This window comes from Mustelus asterias, chromosome 12, assembly GCF_964213995.1.
Source record: "Mustelus asterias chromosome 12, sMusAst1.hap1.1, whole genome shotgun sequence".
NCBI classification, from domain to species: domain Eukaryota; kingdom Metazoa; phylum Chordata; class Chondrichthyes; order Carcharhiniformes; family Triakidae; genus Mustelus; species Mustelus asterias.
In genome coordinates, this window is record NC_135812.1 from 44,356,466 (window position 1) to 44,383,298 (window position 26,833).

The 26,833-nt window shown below is 42.9% G+C and overlaps 1 protein-coding gene across 1 annotated transcript in view; it reads right to left on the reverse strand.

Annotated features, from left to right (window-relative positions):
- LOC144501407 (NADPH--cytochrome P450 reductase-like) overlaps positions 1-26,833 on the reverse strand; it is a 95,048-nt gene that overhangs the window by 17,491 nt on the left and 50,724 nt on the right. The window contains exons 5-12 of the mRNA XM_078225133.1: positions 22,037-22,186; positions 18,967-19,091; positions 14,267-14,356; positions 13,495-13,593; positions 5,731-5,847; positions 2,759-2,877; positions 1,546-1,727; positions 965-1,114 (exon numbers count right to left, since the gene is read on the reverse strand). Of these exons, the coding sequence (XP_078081259.1) occupies positions 965-1,114; positions 1,546-1,727; positions 2,759-2,877; positions 5,731-5,847; positions 13,495-13,593; positions 14,267-14,356; positions 18,967-19,091; positions 22,037-22,186 (1,032 nt within the window). The remainder of the gene's footprint in view (positions 1-964; positions 1,115-1,545; positions 1,728-2,758; positions 2,878-5,730; positions 5,848-13,494; positions 13,594-14,266; positions 14,357-18,966; positions 19,092-22,036; positions 22,187-26,833) is intronic.

A 26,833-nucleotide genomic window follows, 5' to 3' on the forward strand; every position in this document is an offset into this window, starting at 1 on the left:
GTGCTCATGTGACCTCGGTATGGGCATGGATTCTGGTTCCCTATCCAATTCAAAATGGCGTGGTTAGAGTTGGAAGCCCGAAGAACTCTAGGAGAGATGCACAGGACTTTCCTTCCACAATTCCTCACGTGACCCCCAGGACAAAGCAGATCACCTGACCCTTCAGGCAGTAAAACCAAAATACTAATATTGTTCTGAGCAATCAACATGGGCTCAGCAAACACTCTTTCCTTGCCCAAGGAGCCAAGCGCAGCAAAGTTGTTTTATCTTCCAATTTGCTCAAGTTTTGTTGGACATCCTGCTGCATTAAAGAGATGCAACTGAAACCAACACCACATCAAAGCCATACCTTTTGCGGGAGGTCTAGTGGCACACAAGTCCCAGTCCCCACAAAATATGATCTCGACAAAGCAGCCCGCTTGATTGGCACCCCTTTCACAAACATTTACTCACTCCACCACCAACACAGTGGCGGCAATGTGTATCATCTATAAGATGCACTGCAGGAATTGACTAAGGCACATTAGACAGCATCTTCCAACTTCAACCCATAAATTCAACAATCTAGAAGGACAAGGGCAAGGTACATGTGAATACCAGCACCTGGAAGTTCCCCTCCAAGATACTCGCCATCCTGACTTGGAAATATATTCCTTCACTGGGTCAAAATCCTGGAACTCCATCCCTAACAGCACTGTGCATGTACCTACACCTCAGGGACTTCAGTGGTTCAAGGCGGCAGCTCACCACCACCTTCTCAAGGGCAATAAATGCTGGCTTAGCCAACAACGTCCACATCTCAAGGTTTCACTCAATGACTCAGGTGACCAGACGATGCTATAGGAATTTATCAAAAATCAAGATGCAGTTTTTTGATTTGAAATTTTAAAATTCCGCGTTCGTCAACACTACAATCAATAGCTTACTGCAAGTGCTTTATACAGTACTCCTCAGCAAATCTCACCTTTGAAGATGAAGCAATAGAATAATAGCGAGCCTGTAACCGTGGCAACAATTCACACAGATGATCGATTGGTGGGCGAAGAGACGGCAAGTCTTGCAAAATGGCCAGAATATTTCTCCTGTCTTCCACCACCCACTTGACGTATTGCAACTGAAACACAGTATACAGACATCCTTAATACAAAGATTGAAGATATTACCTCATTTTCCAATCTGTAGCCATTCTTTTAAGCATTTGTGAACATTAATTTCTCCTGACTCTGGGGCAGCAGAATACACTACTCAACAAATAATTCGAGGAGTCAGCCTGATGTGCCCTATCTAACTATGAGCACATAAGCAATATAATTGGCAGCATTTTATTGAACACAAGCATCAAATCACACCAGTAACCAATTTGGGACTGAGACTGCTGAAGGCAAATGTTTTTTAAATGCTGTAGTTAGGGATGAACAAAATGGGAGACAGCGAGAGTGAGCAAGAGAGAGAGGGGCTGAGGGAATGAGTCATGAAAGTGGATGTTCAATTGTGTCTGAACAAGATTTACTTTACCAGGCTCTCAATAAATACTGGTGCACTTACCTTTCCTTCAGGTGAGGATGAAGCCATCTTCCGGAGGAATTCCTGATCTTTGGGGTCGGATGCATACTGTGCCAGTTCATAGAGAACATTAGTGCGTGGAGGATTGGTGATATCTAGATAATGTGACAAAGCTGTTCGGTACGTGGTCGGGCAGGGGAATGGATGTTTCTTATTGGACTCCTCTAGAGAAACACAGACACAACAAAGGATAAATTAACAACACACTGGAGAGCGCACTTGTTCAGCATTTCTATTGTTGTGGAAATGAATTAAGATGTGCATTTGATGCACTTGAAGAATAACTGATCTCAAACAAAGCAAAATGAGTCCCACTTGTGGGTAAGTGTTAGCTTTCTCCAAATGAAGGCCAAGTTCTGTGTATCCTCTTATTTTAATCAAAGCTCATTAACCAACCCTAATCAGCATTAACCCAGAGACAACCTGCATGATTTTTATTTATATAGTCAAATGTCTAAACATCAATCCCAGACAGAGGTCTAGAACCTCCTGTTGCAACTGGAAATGCTGATTTCAGTGCTTCTGACCAGATTTATGACAGGTCACTTGCCTTCTAAATCCAGCAGCTTACTTCAACTGGTTTGCATTTAATCTCAATAGAGAATAGACCTTTTATCAGGTAACAAAAAAAAAGGTTGGTAGCTCAATCCAAAAGTGCCATCACTGAAGAGATGCACTGCATCAAATATGACAATGGAGTAAACTCCAGGGGAATTAGAATGATCCTTTCCATATCTCATCTTCCCTCTGGTGGCGTGATTAATAAAAATGACAATTTAAGAGGTCTCCAATGAACTCCACAGAGAGCTGGAAGTTGTCAGTTGTATGAATTGAAATTAAATACATGCAGGTGGAGGCATTGACCAGATGATTACTTGAGCACATATAGAGACACAAGGACTGGAACAAAGTGGAGTCGGGAGATATATACCTGTAATGTATCATTCTGAATAAATGGATTCCATGTAAAGACTGGATTTGGATTCTTCCTTCACCGACTGGCTGTCAGGAGTATACCAGTTTTAAACATATCATGTATCAGACCTTGGTAGTTACCACATCACAAATGCCAGAAGTTTCCCTTTGAATGTGAACCAAGTGTTTAATATTCTACTATTTTGTCAACATTCGATGTTACTTCCTGTTTTTCCTATTTACACCCTTTATTGAATGAGGACGCTTGCTCATCACTCACCATCAAGATTTTTTAAGGAAAATATTATATCCAAGTCTGCGTTTAGTATTTTGCCAATCTCATTAACGATTGCTGAATCGTTGATGGGGAACACAGCCACATGATCTCCACTCTCATACCTGTAAAAGGAAGAGAAACACCATACAAAGGAATTAAAACACAGCAGTTCCTCTGCATTCCTATCTCCCTAACTGGCCTTAGACTCCCATAACTCTCACATTTCCCCAGAATTGCTTCTTTTGCCGAGAGACTATATCAATGACACATTAACCTTATGGCACAGTCTCCACTGAGAAAGCTTTCCCTTGTACACTGTGAAGCAAGCCCGTTCTGTTCACTTCCCCCTTCCCCCCACCCCCTCAGTTACATCAAAAAGTTAAAACCGTTCAAACTTTGAAAACGCCTCTACAATGCACACTTTCCTCCAACGCTAATATTCACAGCTTCCTTAATCTCACCCCAAAAATTCAATTACCAAATCCCTTTCATCACTTCAGTAGTTTTCTTGGTGACTCCCCTACTCCAAAACCAAGTTGTCCGATGCAGTAGAATGACTGAACTGTCCCAGATGGGGCTAGGCCCATCCAGAGTCCAGTTACTTCTGGGAAACATTCTATTCTGCTATGTACCACAAGATTTTGTTTCTCTGCTTTTATAGGTTCAATCACATAACCCAGTCGTGACACCTTAACACAACACTGAGGAAATGCAGCATCACCGAGGGAGTACTGTAACTATTGGGAGTGCCATCCTGTGGATGAGGAATCAAAGTGAGGTTCCATCTTCCCCGTCAGGTGCATGTAAAAGATTCCAAAGCACAATGAGCAGATAGTGGTCCCAGTCCACAGTTATTCCTCAATCAGTACCCAAAACAGTCAACCTAGCATTTATGTCATTGCTGTTTATGGGACCTTGCCATATGTTTCTTCTACATTACAGTATTTAAAAAGTGTTTAATTCAAAGTGCTTTGGGACATTCCCAGGTTAAGCAAGTCTCTTATAATATAAATTTTATTTCAATGCCATTGTATACTGCACTGATATTAACAATATCTACAAATCACATTGTGACCCAGTGTGTGTCACTGCTCGCCCCACATGCATAACCAGAATTTGAGCTGAGTAAAATGTACATTCAAGAACAATTTTGCACACAGGAATTGCATGAATTTGGAACCCTTTGTATCCATGAATTTCTACACGGCGCCAGGGACCCAGGTCACTGTCTGTGTGGAGTTTGCACATTCTCCCCGTGCCTGCGTGGGTTTCCTCCGGGTGCTCCAGTTTCCTCTCTCACTCCAAAGATGTGTGGGTTAGGTTGATTGGCCATACTGAATTGACCCTAGTGTCAGGGGGATTAGTAGGGTAAATATGTGGGGTTATTGGGATAGGGCCTGGGTGGGATGGTTATCAGCGCAGGTTTGATGGGCCGAATGGCCTCTTTCTGCATTGTAGGGATGATTCTAGGTCAACTGAGGTATTTAAGAAGGAGCAAGGTACAAAGAACATTAATCTGGTAAAAGGAAGGTTTCTGAGGTTATGGAAAGAAAATGGTCAACGGTGGCATGTTAGCTGATTACTGGATGCCACTCCTGACTGATCTCCACCCAACAGGTACCAAGTTTCCCAACATCACCCAACTGTGGTCAACTGAGCATAAAATGGGGATTCCTACCTGCAGCATCCCTGGTTTACATGGCTCCTACCGTCTTTCTATTAGAACATCTAACTGAGCCTTAAACCAGTCCAGTTCCATGATTTCAATCCCCTCCTGGGAACCAGGCCAGGCTATTAATCATTCTATAAATGAAGAACTTGTTCTTGACATCTTATCCTAACTTTTCTTCATAATCCTGAACCTCTGCTCTCTTGTCCTGCTCCTCTGGTGTATACATTCAGGTTTACTTTCTACACCTTAAAAGAATCAAGGAACAACCATCATTGCTGTCCATCAGTATTTACTGAATTCAAAGGAAAATACATAATTAAGATACTACTCAACTTATTTTTATAATTCCTAAAAGGCTTCCATCATTCCCAGTTTGCTATCATATGTAAATTTGGCCAAACTGCACTGAGTTTCAAGAGCCAAAACACTGATGAAAATCAGAAATAACAGCGATCACAATAGTCGTCCACGGTATCCATTCATCCTCCTCTGCCAGTCATTAACTTGACACAACTTCTATGTACCTGTGGTTTTCCATCCTACAGCCATTATGACACTGTACCTTATAGTTTCAGTTTAATCATCTTTAGTATCAAATGCTTTTTAAGTTGAGATATGCCACATAAGACTTTCAAGAGTTCCCTCAGATTGTTACTTTCTCAAAAAAAAAAGGCCAAAGAGACTTTTCCGGTGCAAACTTTCCCTCCTTAATTCATTTTGGCTGCTATTTATTAGACCCTCATTGTACAGATAATCCTCAAATTCACTCTTTATAATTCACAGAAAAGCCCAACAAAATTTCCAGCTCATTTATATCAAAATCATTAATTTGTTTGAGATTATTTTTGTTTGGTGGCACCAAAAGAGAAAACGCTGGAAAATCTCAGCAAGTCTGGCAGCATCTGTCAGCATTTCAAAGCTTTGACAAAGGGTCATCTGGACTCAAAACGTCAGCTCTTTTCTCTTCCTACAGATGCTGCCAGACCTGCTGAGATTTTCCAATGTTTTCTCTTTTGGTTTCAGATTCCAGCATCCGCAGTAATTTGCTTTTAATCAGTTTGGTGGCATGCTACTCTTGACTTTCCTTTGTGACTTGGAGGAAATAATCACCCTGTGCTCAACCTTAGTTTCAACAGTTTTTTTAAAAAAAGTGTTCCTCACCACCTGACTTCCCTTCTGTTGAAGCACTAAACAAGTTTCTCCCTGCTGTTTATGAAATTAATTCATATTCAACAAAATTCAAAATGGGACCCATTATTTGGAGAAACCAGCGTCCAAGTAGCTCAAGTCCTTCATCTCTTACCTAATCTTTGAGGTGCTGATGTCCAGCTCCAGGTGCATGAGGTGCCGTTCTCCTCCTTTATTCAATTTCCGGTTCATTGTCACCGATGCCAAAAATGGGTTCTTTGCATCAAAAGGTCTGAATTGGAAACAACATTTTTTTGAAACAAACATTAGAGCAACACTCGCATCAAACAAAAAGGGTTACTCCACAATATCTGCATCAGAAGACAACAAAATAGAAAGATAGGGACTTCAGGAAGGGTAGTGAAGGATCAACGGGGATGAAGTGGAAATGGTTGAGAGCTTCAAGTTTCTAGGTGTCCAGGTCACCAACAACCTGGACCCTCCATAGCGACACCCTAGTTAAGATGTGCGGGTTAGGTTGATCGGCCATGTTACGTTGACCCTATTGTCAGGGGGATTAGCAGGGTAAATATGGGAAGTTACAGGAATAGGGCCTAGGTGGGATTGTGTTCGGTGCAGACTCAATGGGCCAAATGGCCTCCTTCTGCACTGTAGGGATTCTATGAAAAGCAGCCAACATAATCAAGGACCCCACGCACCCTGGACATTCTCTCTTCCATCTTCTTCCATTGGGATAACGATACAAATGTCAGAGGTTATGAACCAACCAACTCAAAAAACAGCTTCTTCCCCGCTGTCATCAGACTTTTGAATGGACATACCGGATATTAAGTTGATCTTACTTTACATCCTAGCTATGACTGTAAACTATATTCTGTACTCTCTCCTTTCCTTCTCCCCTATGGACTCTATGAATGATGTGCTTTGTCTGTATAGCCTACAAGAAAAAATGCTTTTCACTGTATACCAATACATGTAACAATAATAAATCAAATCAAGTTATCAAATCAAGGAAGATGGGTGGTTTCCAAAATGCATCATTCAAGCTGTCATTTCATTTAGTGTCAGGAATAAACCCACCATTCATTTCTTCTTACATTACTGAGGTAGTTAAAATTTAACCGCACTCATTACAGCCCATATTTTTCGACTTGCCTCACCACCTCTACTACTCCAACCTTGGTAGTGTCCTCCAATGTGGGTCTTAGAATCATAGAACACAGAAGGAGACCATTCAAGCCCATCATGCTTGTACCAGATCTTTGAAAGACTGAACCAATTTGTCCCACTGTGGTGATATAAACAGGGCCTGGTTTTAAGGCTGATAAAATTGGATATCCTAAATTAAAGAATTGGGCACATTGAAATCAAACACAGTCAAACCGCAGGCAGGCCAATTGTACAATACACAAATGTGTCAGGGCCTGACCCATCAACCACCCATCAAAGGTCATTACACTCTACTTGAGACTTAGCAGGAGATCATGGCACCTCATTGAAATGCATCGGTCAATTGTTAGAAGCCCAGATCGGGCCAGACTTTCTGTCACCAAGAGATCCTGTAGAAACCTTACCTGATAACAAGTTTAACAACAAGGAGATGGACACCTGGGGGGCGGACCCTGGTGTCCTGTCAGTCAGGCATCAAGAAACCCACTGGGTATCGGAACCCCCTCCTGGGACCTCATTGGCCGGAAGCCAGAGAAGTTTCTGGAAAGGCAAGCAGGCTGGGGATAAAGGGGCACACTCAGAGGCACACAGCAGCGAAGACTCGACAGGGGAGACAGCCGTGACCATTCGGAAGACTGACCAGAGAAGGAAGGAAGGAAGGAAGAAGCGGCCATCGAGACTCACCTTCGTGACGACAGACCAGAGGGACTCAGAGAATCGGGCCTACAGTTTAACCAAACCACCTTTACGGGTAGTATACTTGAATCTGGGGTATCCTCTTGTTTTATGTGGGTAATTTAAGGGTTAATAGTGTTATTTAATAAACTTGTTGAACTTTTACTTGTGTTTGTCCTCTGTCCACCTTGCAAATAAGGGCACCGGGGTAAAACCTTGGAGTAAGTAAACTGGTTGAAAGTATCTGAGAATTAACAGGTACAACAGTGGCACCCCAGATGGGACTTCGATAAGAAGTAATACGTTGCTCCGAAGTCGAACCTTCAACCCAGTATTCTCCAACACTCCGTCTGAGCCTGAATTAAGAGGGCAGATGCCCCACGTGACGGCCAGTCTTAAGTGAGTGAAGGACTAATACAGATTCAACCAGTAAATTGGGCCATAAACCCGGTGTCTGTAACACAAGGTGGACAAACTGTGTAGTCAGAACTAGAACAGTCTGGGGAATTTGGGTAAAATCTACGGGAGGGAATTTAGTGAAAACCGGACCCCTACTCTGATCCCTTACCTATACTCAAGTGACGAATCCTAAAAGGAAATAATCATGGCCAGTCATGCTGCATGGGAGGACCTCTGGGATTGGGGTTCAAATGTCCAAATCCACCCATGGGTCCGCATTCTGTCACAACTGGCCGTAATAGGAATCCTACTTATGATAGTGTACCTAACCATCCTCACATTTAAGAGCGCCCGATGGAAGACCGCGCGCATACAACAATTGGAAGCGGAGGTAAACACACGAGAGGAAAGGAACCAAATCAATATGATACACATGAGCCAATTCCAGGCTCAATGTGATAAAGCCTCCCTAAAGGCACAGCGTGCTGTCCGTGAGAGAGAGGCTGCGCTGCAACAGGTAGAGGAAGTTAAACGTAAATGCAGCGACCTACAGGCTGCAGTAAAAGTTTTGCCCCAAGCAGGAAAAGTAAATACAGCCTGCGCAACAGACCACTCCAAATGCCTGCATGAGATTGAAGATTTAAAAGCACAACTAGCCATAAAAAGGGGGGTAATGTGTGCATACACGACTGAAACAGGGGATAGTGACCCAGGGGTAGAGTGGGGGGCTTTAGAAGAGGATGCCTGCCATTATGCAACAGCTAGCGTCACTGCCGACAGGGGACCCCCACCTCCCTTCCCGGTAGTGGAACCAACGGCACCACCTAATCTGGCCCCCATCTGGGGAAACTCAGTCTCAGCTCCTAGTCCTTTTACCATCCCAAAAAGCCCAGTCACTAATCCGGTTCCTGTACCGATGAATCCGGTCACCACCCAACGACAGGACGGACAGAACCACAATGTGACTTATGTAACTCCATACACCATGACACAGCTTACTGACATAGCTAAAGTGATTGGAATATTTGAACCCTCCGGGGATCCACATGCTCTCTTTGACCAGGTCACCCAATATCGTGTTTCAAACGGCCTAGACGAGGCAGAAGAGGTTAAACTTATTCTGTTATGTTTAAGTCCTGCCATCCGTTCTGCCCTACCCGAACCCCAGAACGTGGCTGGGGGAACCCTACCAGAAATGAAGGCGGCCGTTCTGGCCGCCATAGGCTACAATAGGAATGCCCCGGTACAAGGCTTAAACAACTGCCAACAAAAGAGGGGGGAGCACCCGACAGCCTATGCTGGCCGACTATGGAACCAATTTGTTGCGGTTTTTGGCCAATTAAATCGAGTCCAATTAAATGCACACCACCGGCCCACATGGATCCGGACCCTGATAGCACACGCCACCGAGGGGAGTCGGAAAGCCTGTGAGAATTTTGATCCCGATGATAATACACACACAGAAGCCTGGGCCATCCGCAAAATGACTCGTGTGTGGGAACGGGAAGTCAGACAAACAGACACCCCCAAGCCCACAAAACACGGATTGATGAACCCAATCCACACAGACCTGGCCCCGGTTTGGTGTAACAAAGGGGGAGGTGGAAACAGGGGACCGGGAAACTCACCCCCATATACCGGTGCCAATCATCGATACAGAAAACCGCAGCCCCGCGCAGAACCCCGATATATTCCCAACCCCAGGTACAGGGAACAAGATAAAACCAACCCCAGATATGCACCCCCACAAGCACAGTGTTATAACTGTGGGCAACCCAACCATTTTGCCCGGGACTGTAGGGCACCACCAAATTTCAGGGGACTAGCAAACCCCGCACACCCATACACTATTGCTGATTACCGACACAGGGAACCACAAGGCCGCACAGGACATAGGCCCAACCCCCGACACCGAGAACGATATAGAGCTGAGCCCAGAGGCCCATGCCCACAAGCACAGTGTTATACCTGCGGGCAACCCAACTATTTCGCCCGGAACTGTAGGGCACCACCCAACTACCCCGCATAGCCATCTCAGCGGTTCCCCGACGATGGACCCGACCCATGCCCCTTGAAGGACCGGCCCGACAAGCATCTATAACCCCCACATTCCTGGCAGACAACCTAACCTACGGCAGGGAGCCCCATTAATGCCAGGTTCCGGCAATAAAAGACCCCAAGGGGCCATTTTTGCCAAAACAAAATGGGGGAGGAGCCAGGGGAATCAGCCAAACCCCGGCACAGGGGACCCCGACGGAAAGGATGGGGAACCCGCAAACCTTACCCCCTGTGGCGCCCCTGGTACCGGACTCCCAGAACCGTTTGACCCGGCGCTCACCACCAGAGGTGGTAATGCAGTGGGTACCTGGCAGCCAAAACCCGCCCATATAGGTTCCCTCCACTAAGAAAGAATATGGACATCACAGTCCAAATTGTAAATAGCTTTATCCGTCCACTCCACGCATCACCCAATTGAAAAGGGTTTCTTATCTGCCCACATTATACTGCGTCATAATCTTCCGACACACCACAGTTTGGTTGTGAGATGAAGAATCTATTGTTATACTGTGCCATAGTCCTCCAACAACAAGGACACGTGCCATATACCCAACATTTTATTTTCACGCTCTGCAAAGTCCTTACCCCACTACCCTTCGTATGAAACGATTGGGCCTTTATTATTCCTTTACTTATTTCTTTGGTTTTATTTTATAAAAAAAAGGAGTCATATGACATTCTAGTAAAGAAAAGGAAGAGAGAATCAGATATTAATAAGAATTAACAGGTGCTACCTTGATCTTCCCCAGAATGAACTACATACTTCCCTGTTATCTGGGACTCCTTGTCTCAGACCGAACCACAGACACCACACCAACCAAATACCAGAAGATCAGCCTACGATACCCTGGATATATGTGGTTCACCCCACGCCCGATGGAAGTACACTCGTCAGAGGTCAACCTTTTGGCATCCCTTAGAAACTTTCTGGAAGGGGACTACAGAACAATATCTAAAAGAACGTAAACTCTTGCAGAATAAAAGACTTGATTTAGATGCAGCAAAAGCAAGACTGAAGAAGGCAAAGGTCTCAGAGGCCCGTTCAGCAGCAGAACAGGAAATACGAATTACACAAAGTGAATTTGATCGCCAGGCAGAGATCACAAGACTTTTGCTTGAAAGAATTAGCAGTACACATGCTCATCACCTTCGTTGCCTGCATGACTATGTTGATGCCCAGTTGGCCTACTACGCTCAGTGTTACCAGTATATGGTTGATTTACAGAAGCAACTTGGAAGTTTTCCAACCACGTTTTCTTCCAACAACAATCAGACTGCTCCGGCTTCCCTATCATTCTAAGGAATTTCGGCAAGGGCCTTCCGACATCGGGAGAGGCTCTACAATCAAGAGCCTTGATACTCTCCCATCTTGGTCACTTGTCATTTTGTACTGTTTATTGCTTTGTTTTGTATATACCCGATTGCTTATTGGTTTTTTAAAAATTATTTTACTTCATTTTGTACTGTTCATTGCTTTGTTTTGTATATACCCAATTGCTTATTGTTTTTCTAAAATGATTTTACTTCATTTAAATTTGTTAGTACTATTGTGGGTTAGGGGTGATACTGTCAACTCCAGATTCGGGGTACTTGCTTGTTCAGATGGTTTGGTGAGAATTGTGTGATCCGGTTCGCTGAAGCTCATTGGATCAAGAGGAGGGAATGTGGTGATATAAACAGGGCCTGGTTTTAAGGCTGATAAAATTGGATATCCTAAATTAAAGAATTGGGCACATTGAAATCAAACACAGTCAAACCTCAGGCAGGCCAATTGTACAATACACAAATGTGTCTGGGCCTGACCCATCAACCACCCATCAAAGGTCGTTGCACTACTTGAGACTTAGCAGGAGATCATGGCACCTCATTGAAATGCATCGGTCTATTGTTGGAAGCCCAGATCGGGCCAGACTTTCTGTCACCAAGAGATCCTGTAGAAACCTTACCTGATAACAAGTTTAACAACATGGAGATGGACACCTGGGGGGCGGACCCTGGTGTCCTGTCAGTCAGGCATCAAGAAACCCACTGGGTATCGGAACCCCCTCCTGGGACCTCATTGGCCGGAAGCCAGAGAAGTTTCTGGAAAGGCATGCAGGCTAGGAATAAAGGGGCACACTCAGAGGCACACAGCAGCGAAGACTCGACAGGGGAGACAGCCGTGACCATTCGGAAGACTGACCAGAGAAGGAAGGAAGGAAGGAAGAAGCGGCCATCGAGACGCACCTTCGTGACAGACCAGAGGGACTCAGAGAATCGGGCCTACAGTTTAACCAAACCACCTTTACGGGTAGTATACTTGAATCTGGGGTATCCTCTTGTTTTATGTGGGTAATTTAAGGGTTAATAGAGTTATTTAATAAACTTGTTGAACTTTTACTTGTGTTTGTCCTTTGTCCACCTTGCAAATAAGGGCACCGGGGTAAAACCTTGGAGTAAGTAAACTGGTTGAAAGTATCTGAGAATTAACAGGTACAACACCACTCTCTAGCAAAGCTCCGACTGATTTTTCGTTGTGCTGGGTGTACTACAAACTCCTCTGAACACTACTATCGTGGCCATGGACTATTTATACTTGAGCTTTCATGATGTTGAGTGGCCCATTTATTTCAATGCACGGTACATTTCAGATTGATGCAAAGCCATGCATGCACGTACCTGAGATTTGCCAGCATTTACTGTTTATTCGGTATCAGTATATACAATTGAGTCTGCAAGATTTGCAGAAGCATCCAGCGGCTTATGTTTTATCAAAATCCAAGTGCTTCAATTTATCAAGTTGTGTTCCAATGCAGATCACTGGCAAAATCGACTGGATTTGTCTCTTACTTGGCCTATTCTGTAATGATTTTAGTCTCTTCAGTGTTTTAACTAGAACATAACCGAGTTCTCCAAGCCAAACTCAATTTTGGATATTGATCCCAAATTAATGCTTGGTAAGGAATATTTTACATGTACAGCAAACCAGCCTTTAACGCATGTTGGGAATTTTATTGTTCTTGAGCTATTTTTTCCCTAGTTTAGGATATCTGCCAGTTCAGAAATGATAAAATATCAAGCTATTCATGACAGGAGGAATCTCTAACAGCCCGTTAAAGTCTCATCCTGTTGTTGATGGCTCAGAGATTTCTCCAAGCAAGGAAAATGATGAGCAATTTTATTGAAGTATTTGGAAGGTGGGAGAGTTTTAGATTGGAATTACCTCTCAAGAAATACAGTTTATATTGAATTGAGAACAATGGTGGAGTAAGAAGTGTGACACAAAGTTAGAGTATGACTCAACCTGCATGTTGTTCTTTGGCATCTTTCAACAAGTGGGTTAACTTGGTGATTTCACAAAAACAATGATAATGTTCTTATCAGAGAGATGAAGACAGGCTTATGGATGTTTAACTTCACAAACTGATTGCAGGGCACTGGCTATGGGGCAAACTCAGCAACCAAGATGCGAGTTTCTGTGCCAAATCTGTTGATCAGTATCAATAAGTAGGCGTAGTTCAGAGTAGACAGGATGACAGATAATTCTCTTCATTCAATGTGTGCATTGAAATTACAATTTGTGTTTTTGCAACACAAAACCGCGACAATTGAAAGAATATTGCAAAAATTTACTTACGGTTTTTGAATTTCATAAGTTTTCAACCGTCCCATCTCTCCAATGTAGACCTTGTTCATGTTCATGTCGTTATGCACCACGAGCTCATATTGACGGATGCTGAAAAGCAGTAAGTACAATGTTGCTTTTAAACAGCCTGCATGCTTGGCAGGTGGCGTGAAATAATCAAGTCTTGGTTATCAAGTCATTAAGGTAGTTACTGCAAGCTTCCATTCTGCGCAGAGTGGACCGGGCAAGCCCTTAATCCTTACTGCAAAAGCCAATTCAAACTGAATTAAATTCATGTTCCCCACAAGATCCAAGCTGACAAGAAAAGGCATTGCACCCGATCTTAGGCTTGATCTGACGCTTCTTCCACAGTGAAATGATAGTGATAAACAATCTGTAACCAGGAAAGCAGCTGATGGCTGGGACATTTTGACAACATTCATCATAACTTAGGCAATTCATGCATTATGTATAATCAAATGTCAGAGTTTGGTGCTTATGCACTCTAGCACAGCTAAAATTATGAGTTAGCCTGATTCTGCACGCACTACCGGTCAAATCCAACAGCTACCATTAAAGCAGTCTGATCGTCAGTATTCTATTCAAGTAAACTGACCATACAGGTTCACATGAATCGTTTTGGATGCAATATTCTCTGTGCTGACTAGGATCAGTTTGATTTTATTCTGCACTGCTCAATAGTTTTCAAAGTGATTGTCAAATTGAAGAATTTACCCAGGTTAACGTAATATGATCTCTGCCATTCATAAAAGAGGGAACTCACCTGGAATCATCGCCAGTGGCTTCCACACCAAAGTGCTCACATACTGCTGGCCAGAATTGCTCCCGCCACATGATGAAATCCTCCTCCAGGCTAACGGGTAGAAAAACATTTCAGATTTAATTAAACTGAAAACTCTCATCAGTGTCCATGAGTTATGATTTCAGGCTTGCATTAAATGACACAGAACAATACAGCACAGGAAGAGGCCCTTCGGCCCACGATGTTGTGCCGAACATGATGCCAAATTAAAGCAATCCCTTGTTGCAGTAATTGTTGCCATTCATCCATGTGTTCATTGAATGCTTGCCATTGCCTATCCACCGTCATCCCTTTAAGCAATGCTTCCCAATTTATCATAGCCAACACATGCCTCATATTATTGTAGTTTCATTTCATAACATGGGGTGTGTTCTGAACACATGTCACACAGTCCATAATCTCGTCAGGTACCTGTAGTAGTGAAGGGACACTGTTCAAATCCAATCCCAGCCTGAGCACCAAGCCACAGAAACAGAACTGGCTGCCACTCTAGAATGGTATTCTTTCTATTGTCAGAATAATACTGAGCTTGTACTCTGGTTTACGGGCAGAAGATGCATCCCTTATAAGCAAGGTGGTGGGGAGGGGGGGGCTCCAAAAGTGTGTCCTTGGTTAATTGTTTTTAAAAAAGTGAATGATTTTAGCCTCAACAGGCTCCCAGCAGTTGAAAAAAAACAAAACCTAGACGCTATAATCCAAATGCTGTCATCTTTTTATGTATTTGCAGACATTTATGAGCCACAAAATTATCAATTCCCGAATTCAAGTGACCTGTCTACTGGATTAAATGCAGACTCGCACCATGGTGACAGTGTCTTTGAAGTGGTGACGCATCAATATCAGAAGCCAGCTTCCAAAGGCTAATGCAACAAAAATATTTACTCATAATTAATTGGTAAAAAATGAATAATCTTCTGAAACAATTACACATAATGACAACACCACTTCTTTCTCACTTCAACATACATTTAGTTGTGTGGAATCTAAACCCAAGGCTTTGGGTCCTGACAACATTACGGCTGTAACACTAAAAACTTGTCCTTCAGAATTAGCCAGGCCCCAAGTCAAACTATTTCAGTGCAGCCACAACATTAGCATTTACCTGACAACACAAAAGGTTTCCCAGGTATGTCTTATCCATAAAAAGCAAGACAAATCCAATCCAGAAAACTACAGCCCGATCAGTCTACTTGCAATTGTCAACAAGTAATGGAAGGTGCCACTGACAGTGTTATCAAGTGGCAATTACTCACCAGTAACCTTCTGACCAATGCTCAGTTTGTGTTCAGTCAGGGCCACATGGCTTTGGACTTCATTTAACTTGGTGCAAACTAGAATTCAGAATTTTATCCGAGAGGTGAGGTGAGAGCAGCTGCTCTTCGATGTCATGGCAGCACTTGACTAAGTGCAGCATCACGTAAAATTGAAATCAATGGATCATTGTGGTTGTTGGAGGTCAGTCATCTCAACCCCAGGGCATCATAGTGTCGTAGGCCCAACTATCTTCAGCCATTTCATCAATGACATTCCCTCCACCATAAGTTCAGAAGCGAGGATGCTTGCTGATGACTGCAGTGGTCAGCAACACCTCAGATATTGAAGCAGTTCCTTCTCGCATGTAGCGAGATCTGCACGACATTTGGATGTCAGCTGGTAAGTGGCAAGTAACATTGTCACATGCGCAAATTCCATTTCCAACAAGACAGAACCTAACCATTCAATGGCATTACCATTGCTAAATCTCTCCACCTGGGGTTACCACTGACAAGAAACTGAACTGGACTAGCTGTATAAATACAGTGGCTAAAAGAACAGATCAGGTGCTGGGAATTCTGTGGTAACTCACCTCCCGACTCCCCAAAGCCTGTTCACCATCTACAAAGCAGAAGTGTGATGGAATATTCTCTACATGACTGGATGAGAGCAACTCCAACTGCACAAGAAGCTCAACAAAATTCAGGACAAAAGCAGCCCCCACTTGATCCGCACTCATCCACCACCTTAAAATGTTCACTCCTTCCACCATCGACGCACATCAGCAGTGTGTAACATCTGCAAGATGCACTGCAGCAACTTGCCAAGGCTCCTTAGGCAGCATTTTTCAAACCCAAAACATTTACCACCAAGGGCAGTAGAAGTCTTGTAACATCACCATCACCAACTTCCCCTCCAAACTACCCACAGTCCTGACTATATCACCGCTCCTTCACTGTCGGTGGATTGAAATCCTGGAACTCCCTCCCTCAGAGCATTGTAGGTGTACCTACACCGCATTGACTGCAGCCAATAAAGAAGGTAGCTCAGCACCCACGAATGTATTGAAAAACCAATCTCAGAATGTAGAAATGAATGTGAAGCTACAGCCAGTTATTTATTTACTCCTCTAATTCAGTTTCCCAGCCAAATCTCAAGGCAGTATCCAAAAGAATGCAATAATCGACACTTGATAATAGCACACAAAAAAGCAGAAATATCCCCGAAACGATCAACAACTTGGATTTATAATATCTTTAACGCAACAGGAACCAAAGTGGGTCACAGGAATTTAAAATTTGACAGAGCCATAAGGAGCTCATAGGGCAGATGACCAAAACTCAACCAAAGACGCAGATTTTAAGTAATACTTCAAAAGGAGGACAGGGAGGTAGAAGTCAGAGAGATTTGGGGAGCGATCTCTAGTTTGAGTCCTATTCAACTGAGCACAGCTCTCAATGGTGAAAGACTAAAATTGAGGATGTTAAAGAGGATTGGAATTAGAAGAGCACAAAGGCAGAGTTGTGGGGCTGAAGGATTTGAAAACAAAGAAAAGTTGCTTAACCAGGAGCCACATAGATCATTGAGCACATGGATGATGGGTGAATAGTATTTGGTACGTGTCTGCGTGGGTTTCCTCCGGGTGCTCCGGTTTCCTCCCACAGTCCAAAGATGTGCGGGCTAGGTTGATTGGCCAAGCTAAGTTGCCTCTTAGTGTCCCGGGATACGTAGATTAGAGGGATTAGTGGGTAAATATGAGGGTTAGAGGGATTAGCAGGTAAATGTGTAGGGATACAGGGATAGGACCCGGGTGGGATTGTTGTCGGTGCAGACTCGATGGGCCGAATGGCCTCTTTCTGCACTGTAGGGTTTCCATGGTCAGCACACATGAGGAGCAGGGTTTGGGATGGCCAATATGTCATTCAGCACAACATGCCTGACGATTTGTAGCAGAACTGCCACAGGAACACAAGGCATTAAAACTTGTAATCCTATGGCAATCATATCCTGATCTTTGTTTATACACAATGGGTGGAATTCCACCCCCCCCAAAATTCTGTGCGTCACAAAAGTCTGAAAGCGGGAGGGTCCCTGGGTTTTTTGCATGCGTTCGGCACTGCAATCTTTCCACTTCTGACAGCAGGGGGATTTGCAAAGGTGGGGGAGACGGAGCTAAAGTACACTGTGGAAGCCAGCTGCAGAACGCTCATTCTCTCAGTGAACTGGGAGACTGGAAAAAGGAGTCCATCCTTTGTAAATTGGCTTCGGGCACGAAGCCAATCCCGCTGGCACAACATGGCCGGGAATATTGTGTGTAATGCCAAACCGTCCACGCCCAGCACGAACTGGATTGTTGGCCTTGCATTCATTTTTAATGGCTTGATGCGCTGATCGACCAGCATGGCGAGCCAGTAAGATCACACCCTAAATGTTTGAAGGTGACTCTGACGTTCTTCCCAGCAGCTGGTTAAAGATTAAACAGGCTCATATCATGAGAGAGGTAAGTTTCATCACTGTGTCATTATCAAGAACTTTGGCTTTCCTTATTTGAGACAGTACCGACTTCTATTATTTTTGGATAAATCATTGGAAAGAGAAATGGTCACTTGCCACTTTAATTGGAAAGGAATAAAATACGCAGTATGTCTGGCAGCATCTGAACAGAGACACAAAGAGCTAATAGGGTGATGACAGTTCTGATAAAAGATCATCACCTTGAAACGTTACCTCTATTCGTCTCCCCACAGGTGCTGTCAGGCCTGAGTAGTTCCATCATTGTCCAATTTACTTCGGAATTCCAGCATCCATAGTATTTTGCTCTTGTTTTAGTCAGAATGGTATCAGACACGTGCCAGGAGGGTCTATACATCTTAAACCATTGCAGAAAAATACCACCCTTAAGTATATATACAACTGCTGCTTACCAGCAACATTAGAGGTGCAACTTATTTGTTCAAAAGAACACTTGGCCACTCTTTTTCATTAATGCCTCAGTCTCATTTCCATATCTGAGGTATGGCAGTTAAGTATGTCACTTGAGATTTCGGCAATTAGGCTCAGCTTTCAGCATTTTGCCACTGGTTTACTGAATGTAATGAACCAAGGTGTCATCTGTGAAAGCATCAGCACCTTACTCTCAGAAATGGAAGCCCTGATGTCCAGTCACTGCGTGCTTTACCGTTTAAACAGCAAGACAAGACTTGCACTTAAAGAAAAAATGATGGAGATTATTTTTAATATTAGTATTCGAATAACATTCAATCTGGAATGATGCAAGTGACCTCGATTTTAGTAGACACAATATAAAACACCCTTTAATCTTGGCATCACAGCTAGGAGAAACTTGAAGGCTAGAACATTTTCTGTCAGTGTCATATTTATAGAACTTGACTGGAAAAAGCACTCACTTGCCATCGTCATCTCCCAGCCCTAGTTCAAAGATCCTTTCTGCTCCCAGCTGCTCCAATCTCTTGTTTACATACTTTCCCATTGCATTAAAATGTTCATAAGTTTTATTTCCAAGCCCAAAAACCTAGAAGAAAAATAAAATTCTAAATTCTTAACTGATTTTGCACATTTTTTTGTTTTGAGAGTGGGTCAGGTGAACGGTTTGCACATTTTGAACCAATGCAGACAAGGGTTGACATCTAAGAACAGTTTCTGTCACCGCAGTGACTGGTTACCAAGCACAGTATACAGTTGAAAATTCAGAGCACAGCAGCTGGTTGGGTAACCAAGTTCAACTCTCAATCATGGTGTATCGATTTTAATTTTCGTACCCCTTTCCTTCCCTCCCCTAGTTTCAACAGATTGAATCAATTCATTGGTGGCCACACTTTCACCCACTCCCCAGCAGAGGTGTTGCTTGAAGCACTCTTGCTTTGAATTGTTCGGCGCCAGGCTAAAGTAATACAACTCAGTTAACACAGAAAAAACCAAGCATCAGCGAGGGCTGGATATTAATGCCATGGAAAATTTTAAAATGGGGAACACAATAATAAAATGGGGAACACAACATGCTGTGCATGTTTCTGGTCTTGAACTTCATTAACATATTTAAAATCAGTTTCCAACAGTACAATTGGGCGGCATGGTGGCACAGTGGTTAACACTGCTGCTTCAGTGCCAGGGACCCAGGTTTAATTTCTGGCTTGGGTCACTGTCTGTGTGGAGTTTGCATGTTCTTCCTGTGTCTGCGTGGGTTTCCTCTGGGTGCTCTGGTTTCCTCCCACAGTCTGAAAGACTTGCTGGTTAGGTACATTGACCTGAACAGGCATCGGACTGTGGCAACTAGGGGAATTTCCAGTAACTTTATTGCAGTGTTAATGTAAACCTTACTTGTGACTAATAAATAAACTTTAAAACTTTTGATTCGAATATAACAGTTGTCGGCTGTGCTTCCCAGTGCCCTGGAAAGCTGGCATCGAAGAGAGGCAGAGCTGTTTGCACCACAGGGCAAGTGTCTTTTAAAGCACGCTGTGGAGTAGGAATGACTACTCCAGCTCATAGAAGCCTTAGGCCTGTCAATTGTGACGCCTCTCTCACCCTTGCCATGATCAATGGCCTACCATCTCAAACATGCACTCTCTCTCCCTCCCTCTTCACCTTGACCTGAACACTCATTCTCTCTTTGTCCTGATTGCCAAGGACAGTTTCCAAGGGTCCTGGCAGAAACTTCCTGGCACTGGTTTTCCTGGCGAGAGGCCAGCTGCTGAGCAGGTAAAGAAATAAAAACGCAAGATTCCTGCTGGTAAATTTGACAAGAACTTCACTTGCTGGCTCAAAGCATTGCCACATCAAAAGTTACTGCAGAAAATAAAAGGTCACGGTGCAGTGGGAACATATTGGCATGGATAGAAGATCAGCTAGCTAGATCAGGAAACAGACGGTAGCTATAAATGGGACCTTTTTCTTGTTAACTGGATGTGACGAGGGATCAGTGCTGGGGCCTCAACTTTTTACAATTTATGTAAATGTATTGGATGGAGTGACCAATGATATGGTTGCTTAATTAGTTGATGCAAAGATAGGTAGGAAAGTTGTGAAGAAGACAGAGAGGCTACAAGAGGACTGACAGGGTAAGTAAGAGGGCAAAGATCTGACAAATGGTGTAGAATGTGGGAAAATGTGAAGTGTCCATTTTGGTAGGAAGCATTTAAAAAAAGCACATCACCTAAATGGTTGGAGATTGCAGAGCTCTTACATTCAGAGGGTTCTGGGTGTCATAGTGCACGAATCACAAAAGGTTAGTTCACAAGTGCAGCAAACAATTAGGAAAATTAATAGAATGTTATTGTTTATTGTGAGGGGAATGGAGCATAAAAGTAGGGAGTTTATGCTTCAGTTGTACAGGACATTGGTGAGACCACATCTAGAGTATTGTGTACAATTTTGGTTTCCTTACTGAAGGATGAATGCAAATGCAATAGGAGCAGTTTAGAGAAGGTTTACTAGACTAATACTAGGAATAAGTAGGTTGTTGTACGTGGAAAGACCGACAGGCTTGGCTTGTATCCACAGGAGTTTAGAAGTGCAAACGATCACTTGATTGAAATACCTTGAGGGGTCTTGACATGGTGGAGGTGGAGAGCATGTTTTCTCTTGAGAGAGGATCTAAAACTAGGGGTCACTGTTTAAAAATAAAGTGGTCTCCCATTCAAGACAGATGAGGGGAATTTTTTTTCTGAGGATAGTGTATCTTTGGAACTCCCTTCCTCAGAAGGAAGTTGAAGCAGTTTCTGAATGTTTTCAAGGCACAGGTAGATGGATTCTTAAGGTTCAGGGATAGGCGGGAAGTTGCAGATAGATCAACCATGATGTTATTGAATGTCGGTGCAGGATCAAAGGGCCATGTGGCCTATTTCTGCTCCTAATTCATATGTTTGTACGTGGCTAGATTTTGCCCGCACCCGCCTCACCTCCCAAATAAATACTGGGGCCTGGGACTCTACTGCAGCAGGCCTCGTCTTGGGAAGCATCATTGGAACATAGGAATTGCTACCAGGAGAAAGATCAAGGTCTACCTAGGTCAGCTATTACTCTGGCAGCTGTGTAGTGCCAAAGATAGTCAGCAATTCTCGGTGGTGGCAACTCAAAGAATGAATCTTTATGTTCCCCATACCCAACCCCGAGCACGCAATACCCGTCATGTCATGGTGAAATTCCCATTGTATTGTATTTCTTTTATGAAGTCTGTTTCTTAGGAATTTACATCCTCTGTACTATGTATATTAAGTTTATTTATGATGCATTATTTTGTAAGTTATTTTCTACATTTGCAATAAACATTTTAAAGATTAGTTTTTATTAATAGGGAAGAAACCCAATGCCAAGTTTCAAAAAATCAATCTGATGAAAACATACCACAAGCCACATACAATTAAAAACAGATTGCACAAAATACTCAATCTCCCCAAGGTTCCCTTGAGATTATAAAAGACCTATAAAGCCAGAAACCCTTATTTCCCTAATACTTACCGCATATTTCACACCAGATAGATCTACATCAGTCTCTTGCATCCAGTCATAGAAGTCCTGTGCGTTGTCAGTGGGATCACCTTCTCCATATGTTGCCATGCAGAATATTGCCAGTGAGTTTTCTATTTTTGTAAGTCGGTTTAATTCAGACTGAAAGGAATAGAAAATTACACCTAACTCAGTCAAATATAAAATACAATAATTGGAACTGTGCTTCATTACATCCCTAGGCCATTGAGAAGTGTTTAACAAGCAATGGAATACTTTTGAAGTGTAGTCACTTTTGTGAGACAGTTAAGCATTGCTGCCAAGTTATATAAACTGGGGTCCCACATGCAGTAAATAAATACATAAGATATCAGCTTTGGGATATTGCTGAAAAGAGAGAAAGGTTATCAAAGCTTTTCATCATGCACTCATCAAGACAAACACAAGAATTTCAAATTTCAAACAACTGCAACAACTTGTACTTCAGGAGAAGAGGGTGCTGACTGGTTGGCAAGTCTACTCTTGATTGGACCGAGCGCTGCCATAGAGAAAGCAACAGGGAATTATAGGCTCCCACCAAAAAACCTGTAAAGCTTGAACATATTTCTTTTGTTTGCAGAGAACAGGTCACTACGAATGTATGTATGTTGCTATTGGGAAGGTTAAATGAACCATGTTACAAGCTCAACTGATTATCACAGGCACTATGCAACATTGTGTATGAACTTCAATGTATGGTAGATGGAGTGTCATTTTGGACTGATGGCAGAATCCAGTCAGTGGAAAATACGACTTGCGTGGCCACCACTTTCAGAACTGAACAGAGTGCAGTCTACCCAAAATTATCCTGGAAAGGCAAAGTATTGCAAAAATCTGAACAACAGGTTAACCAAACCATTTCACGCTGCTATTATACAGTGGCTATGGCCAATATGATGCTGCCAACAGTCCAAAAAGACACTTCTGCCTGCCACACAATTGAGCAGTGTCATGTATGAATGTCAATGCTATAATCTGCTTCCAGGTTCATACAGCTTCTGAAAGGCACTAGCCATGAAGGGTCACAAAGTTGAGTAGAAGGAGACACAGTGGACAGTAAGTCTTGCTTCAAGTGACTCATTATCTTGTTTCAACAAATCATCATTTTTACCACATGCAGATGCATCGTTGTGAACATTTGTTCTGTGAACATTTCTCCATCTAACTAAACAGCACATCACTGCCTTCTATTTGGATTGTATTCAATTATCAGAATCTACTAGGTTTTAGGATGCTATTTCCAGCTAAAGTAGTAAGGGATGCAACATTGCTCCATTGAGTGGACCCTCACCTTCATAATGCTTACCTGTATTGCGTAGCGATTGTGTGTGACAGAGAGAGGTGGCAAAGCATTTGAAGTGTACCGCATCCGACAGTTTCAAATACGACAATTCTTTGAGTGCTACCTCAGACTACAATCTATAGCATATGCATTTGTGACTGTAATATTGAGATAACCATGACAATACTTTTGCACAGTGCAAAATATGTTTATACAGTATCACAGAATTGTTACAGTGCAGGAGGTGGCCATTTGGCCCATCATGCCTGCACCTGTTCTCCAAATGAACATCATGACTTAATGCTATTCCGCTGCAGATTGTTTCTATTGAAATAATCATCCAGTGCCCTATTAAATGCTTTGATTGAACCTGTCTCCACCACACTGCCAGCAGTGCATTCTGGACCCAAACCACTCATTTGTGAAAAGTTTTTTCTCACATCACACTTGCTTGTTTTGCAAATCACTTTAAATCTATGCCCTCCCATTCTTGATCCTTCTACAAGCAGGAACAGTCTCTCCTGATACTCTGCCCAGCCCTCTCATGATTTTGAACATCTCTATCAAATCTCCTCTTAGCCTTCTTCTCTCCAAGGAGAACAGTCCCAAACTCTCCAATCTATCCTCATAACTGAAGTTCCTCATCCCTGGAAACTTCTTGTAAACCTCTTCTGCACTCATTGGCATCCAGTACACAATACTCAAGGTGAGGTCCAACTAGCATCTTGTATAAGTTCAGCATAACCTCTTTGCTGTTGTACTCTATGTCCCTATTAATAAAGCCAGAATACTATAATGCTTTATTGACTGCTCTCTCCACCCGTCTACCATCAGGAACCACTGTTTCTGAACCTCCCTTAAGATTTCTACCCATTATTTTATATTGCTTCTCCATGCTCTTCCTACAGGCATGGTGGCACAGTGGTTAGCACTGCTGCTCACAGCACCAGGGACCTGGAATTGATTCCCGGCTTGGGTCACTGTCCGTGTGGAGTTTGCACGTTTTCCCCACGTCTGCGTGGGTTTCCTCCGGGTGCTCCGGTTTCCTCTCAGTCCAAAAAACGTGTTGGTTAGGTGGATTGACCATGTTAAATTCTCCCTCAGTGTACCTAAAGCCACCAAATTGTGACAACTAGGGGATTTTCACAGTAACTTCATTGCAGTGTTAATGTATACCTACTTGTGACACTAATAAATAAAATTTAGAACTTTAAACAAAATATATTACCTCACACTTCACTGCATTGAACTTCATCTGCCATCTATCTACCCACCCCACCAACTTGTCTATGTCCTTCTGAAGTTCTACACTGTCCTCTTCACAGTTTACAATACTTCCAAGTTTTGTGTCATCCACAAACTTTGATATTGTCCCCTCCGCACCGAGATCTAAATCATATCAGGAAAAGCAAGGGTACCAATATCGACCCCTTGGGGAACACCACTACAAACATTCCTCCAGCCCAAAAAATATTAATTGACCATTAATACTCAATTCTGCATCCACACTGCTGCTAACCCTTTTATTCCATGAGCTATAATGTGCATAATCCAAGTTTTCATGCATCGCTGATCATTCCCATGATATGCATACATTAGCTTAATGTCTCGAGTATAGTACTTTTGTCTGGTTGTCAATGCTTGAGCCTCAGTTCTTTACAATCTATGTCAATGATTTAATGAGGGGATCAAGAAGTTTGCTGACAATGCAAGGTTAGTTGGGAAAGTAAGCTGAGATGAGGATATAAAAAGGTTGCAAGGGGATATAAACAGGTCAAGGGGTCCTTGGCGCTGTGAAGCAGCAGTGCTAACCACTGTGCCACAGTGGTTAGCACTGCTGCCTCAGAGCGCCAGGGACCTGGGTTCAATTCCAGCCTCGGTCACTGTATGGAGTTATCATGTTCTCTCCATGTCTGCATGGGTTTCCTCCGGGTGCTCTAGTTACCTCCCACAGTCCAAAGATGAGTGGGTTAGGTTGATTGGCCATGCTAAATTGTCCTTTAGTGTCAGGGGAATACATGGGAATGCAGGGATAAGGCCTGGGTGGGATTGTTGTCGGTGCAAGCTCGATGGGCCTAATGGCCTCCTTCTGCACTGTACGGATTTTATGATTCTAAATAAGTGTACAAAAGCAAGTCAGATGAAATATGTGGAGAAATGTGAAGCTATTCACTTTGGTGGAAAAAAATGAAGAAGTAGATTTTTCTTAAATGAGAGAAATGTTGGGATTGTAGACCACAGACAGCCAACATATAGGTACAGTAAGCAATCTGTAAAGCAAATATGTTAGCCTTCATTATAAAGGGCTGACATACAAGTCTTCCTCCAATAACACAGAAGAAATAAGAGTAGAGCAGTCACTAAGATCTTGCCAATCTTCATCTCGAGTCACCATCTTACACTTTCCTAAATTCCCCAATGCCCTTCGCTATCTGAAAATCTTTCTCCATTTTGAATATTTTAAACGACTGAGAATCTGTAGCTCTCTGGGTTAGAAAATTCCAAAGATTCAACACTTTTGAAGAAATTTCTCATCTCAGACTTAAATTCCCTTATTCGGAGATTGTGGCATCCATTGCTACTGAACCCAATGTCAAGAATGAGGGAATTCTGAATTGGATCCAGGTGGTTGTGCTGATGTTGTCAATTTCCCACTCCCGCAAATTCCAGTGAATTTAGATTTGAGACACTAACAAAATAATTGGCAATTTTATCAATGTTTTCTGCTTGGCTACAGGATTGACGATTCCTACATTAGGGTTCACATTAAAAACCTTATTGAGATTCATTCCTCTATTCTCCAGTTCCAACTGGTATAATTTCTCATCGTCTATTCGATTTTTTTCATGAACTCATCCCATTCTGCAATGACTTCTTTTAACTCGGTCACCAGCTGTGCATCCTCTGTTCTCAACTCTGCTCTTGCATTTTTCTTCAGTTTCTTTCAATAGGATTTCCAAAGTAGAAATTTAATCTTTTAAGAGTTCCTGAGAGTCGAGCCTACACCTGGAATACTGTGTAGAGTTTTGCTCTCTTTTCCCAAGGAAGGAGAGAGTGCAAAGGTTCACTGGATTGATCCCTAGGATGAGGAGGCTGTTCATATGAAAGAGTTAGGTGAAGCTTGCATTCCCAAGAATATGAATAAAAGAGATGTGATCAAATTGAAACACAAAATTCTTAAGAGACTAGGTAGAGCAGACGCTGAGAAAATGTTTCCCTTGGTTGGGGAGTTTAGAATAAGGGGTGGTCAGCCACATAGAACTGAAATGAGGAGTAATTTCTTTACTCAAAGGATTGTGAATCATTGGAATTCTCTACCCAGTGGATGCACAATTAAGTACATTCATGACCGAAACTGATAAATATTTGGGAATCAAGGGATATGGTAATGCCAGGAAGGTGGCAGTGGGGGAAGATCAGCCATATTAAATATAGGGGAAGTTTAAGGGGTTTATTGAGTTACTTGTGTTTCTACTTTGTGTTCCTAA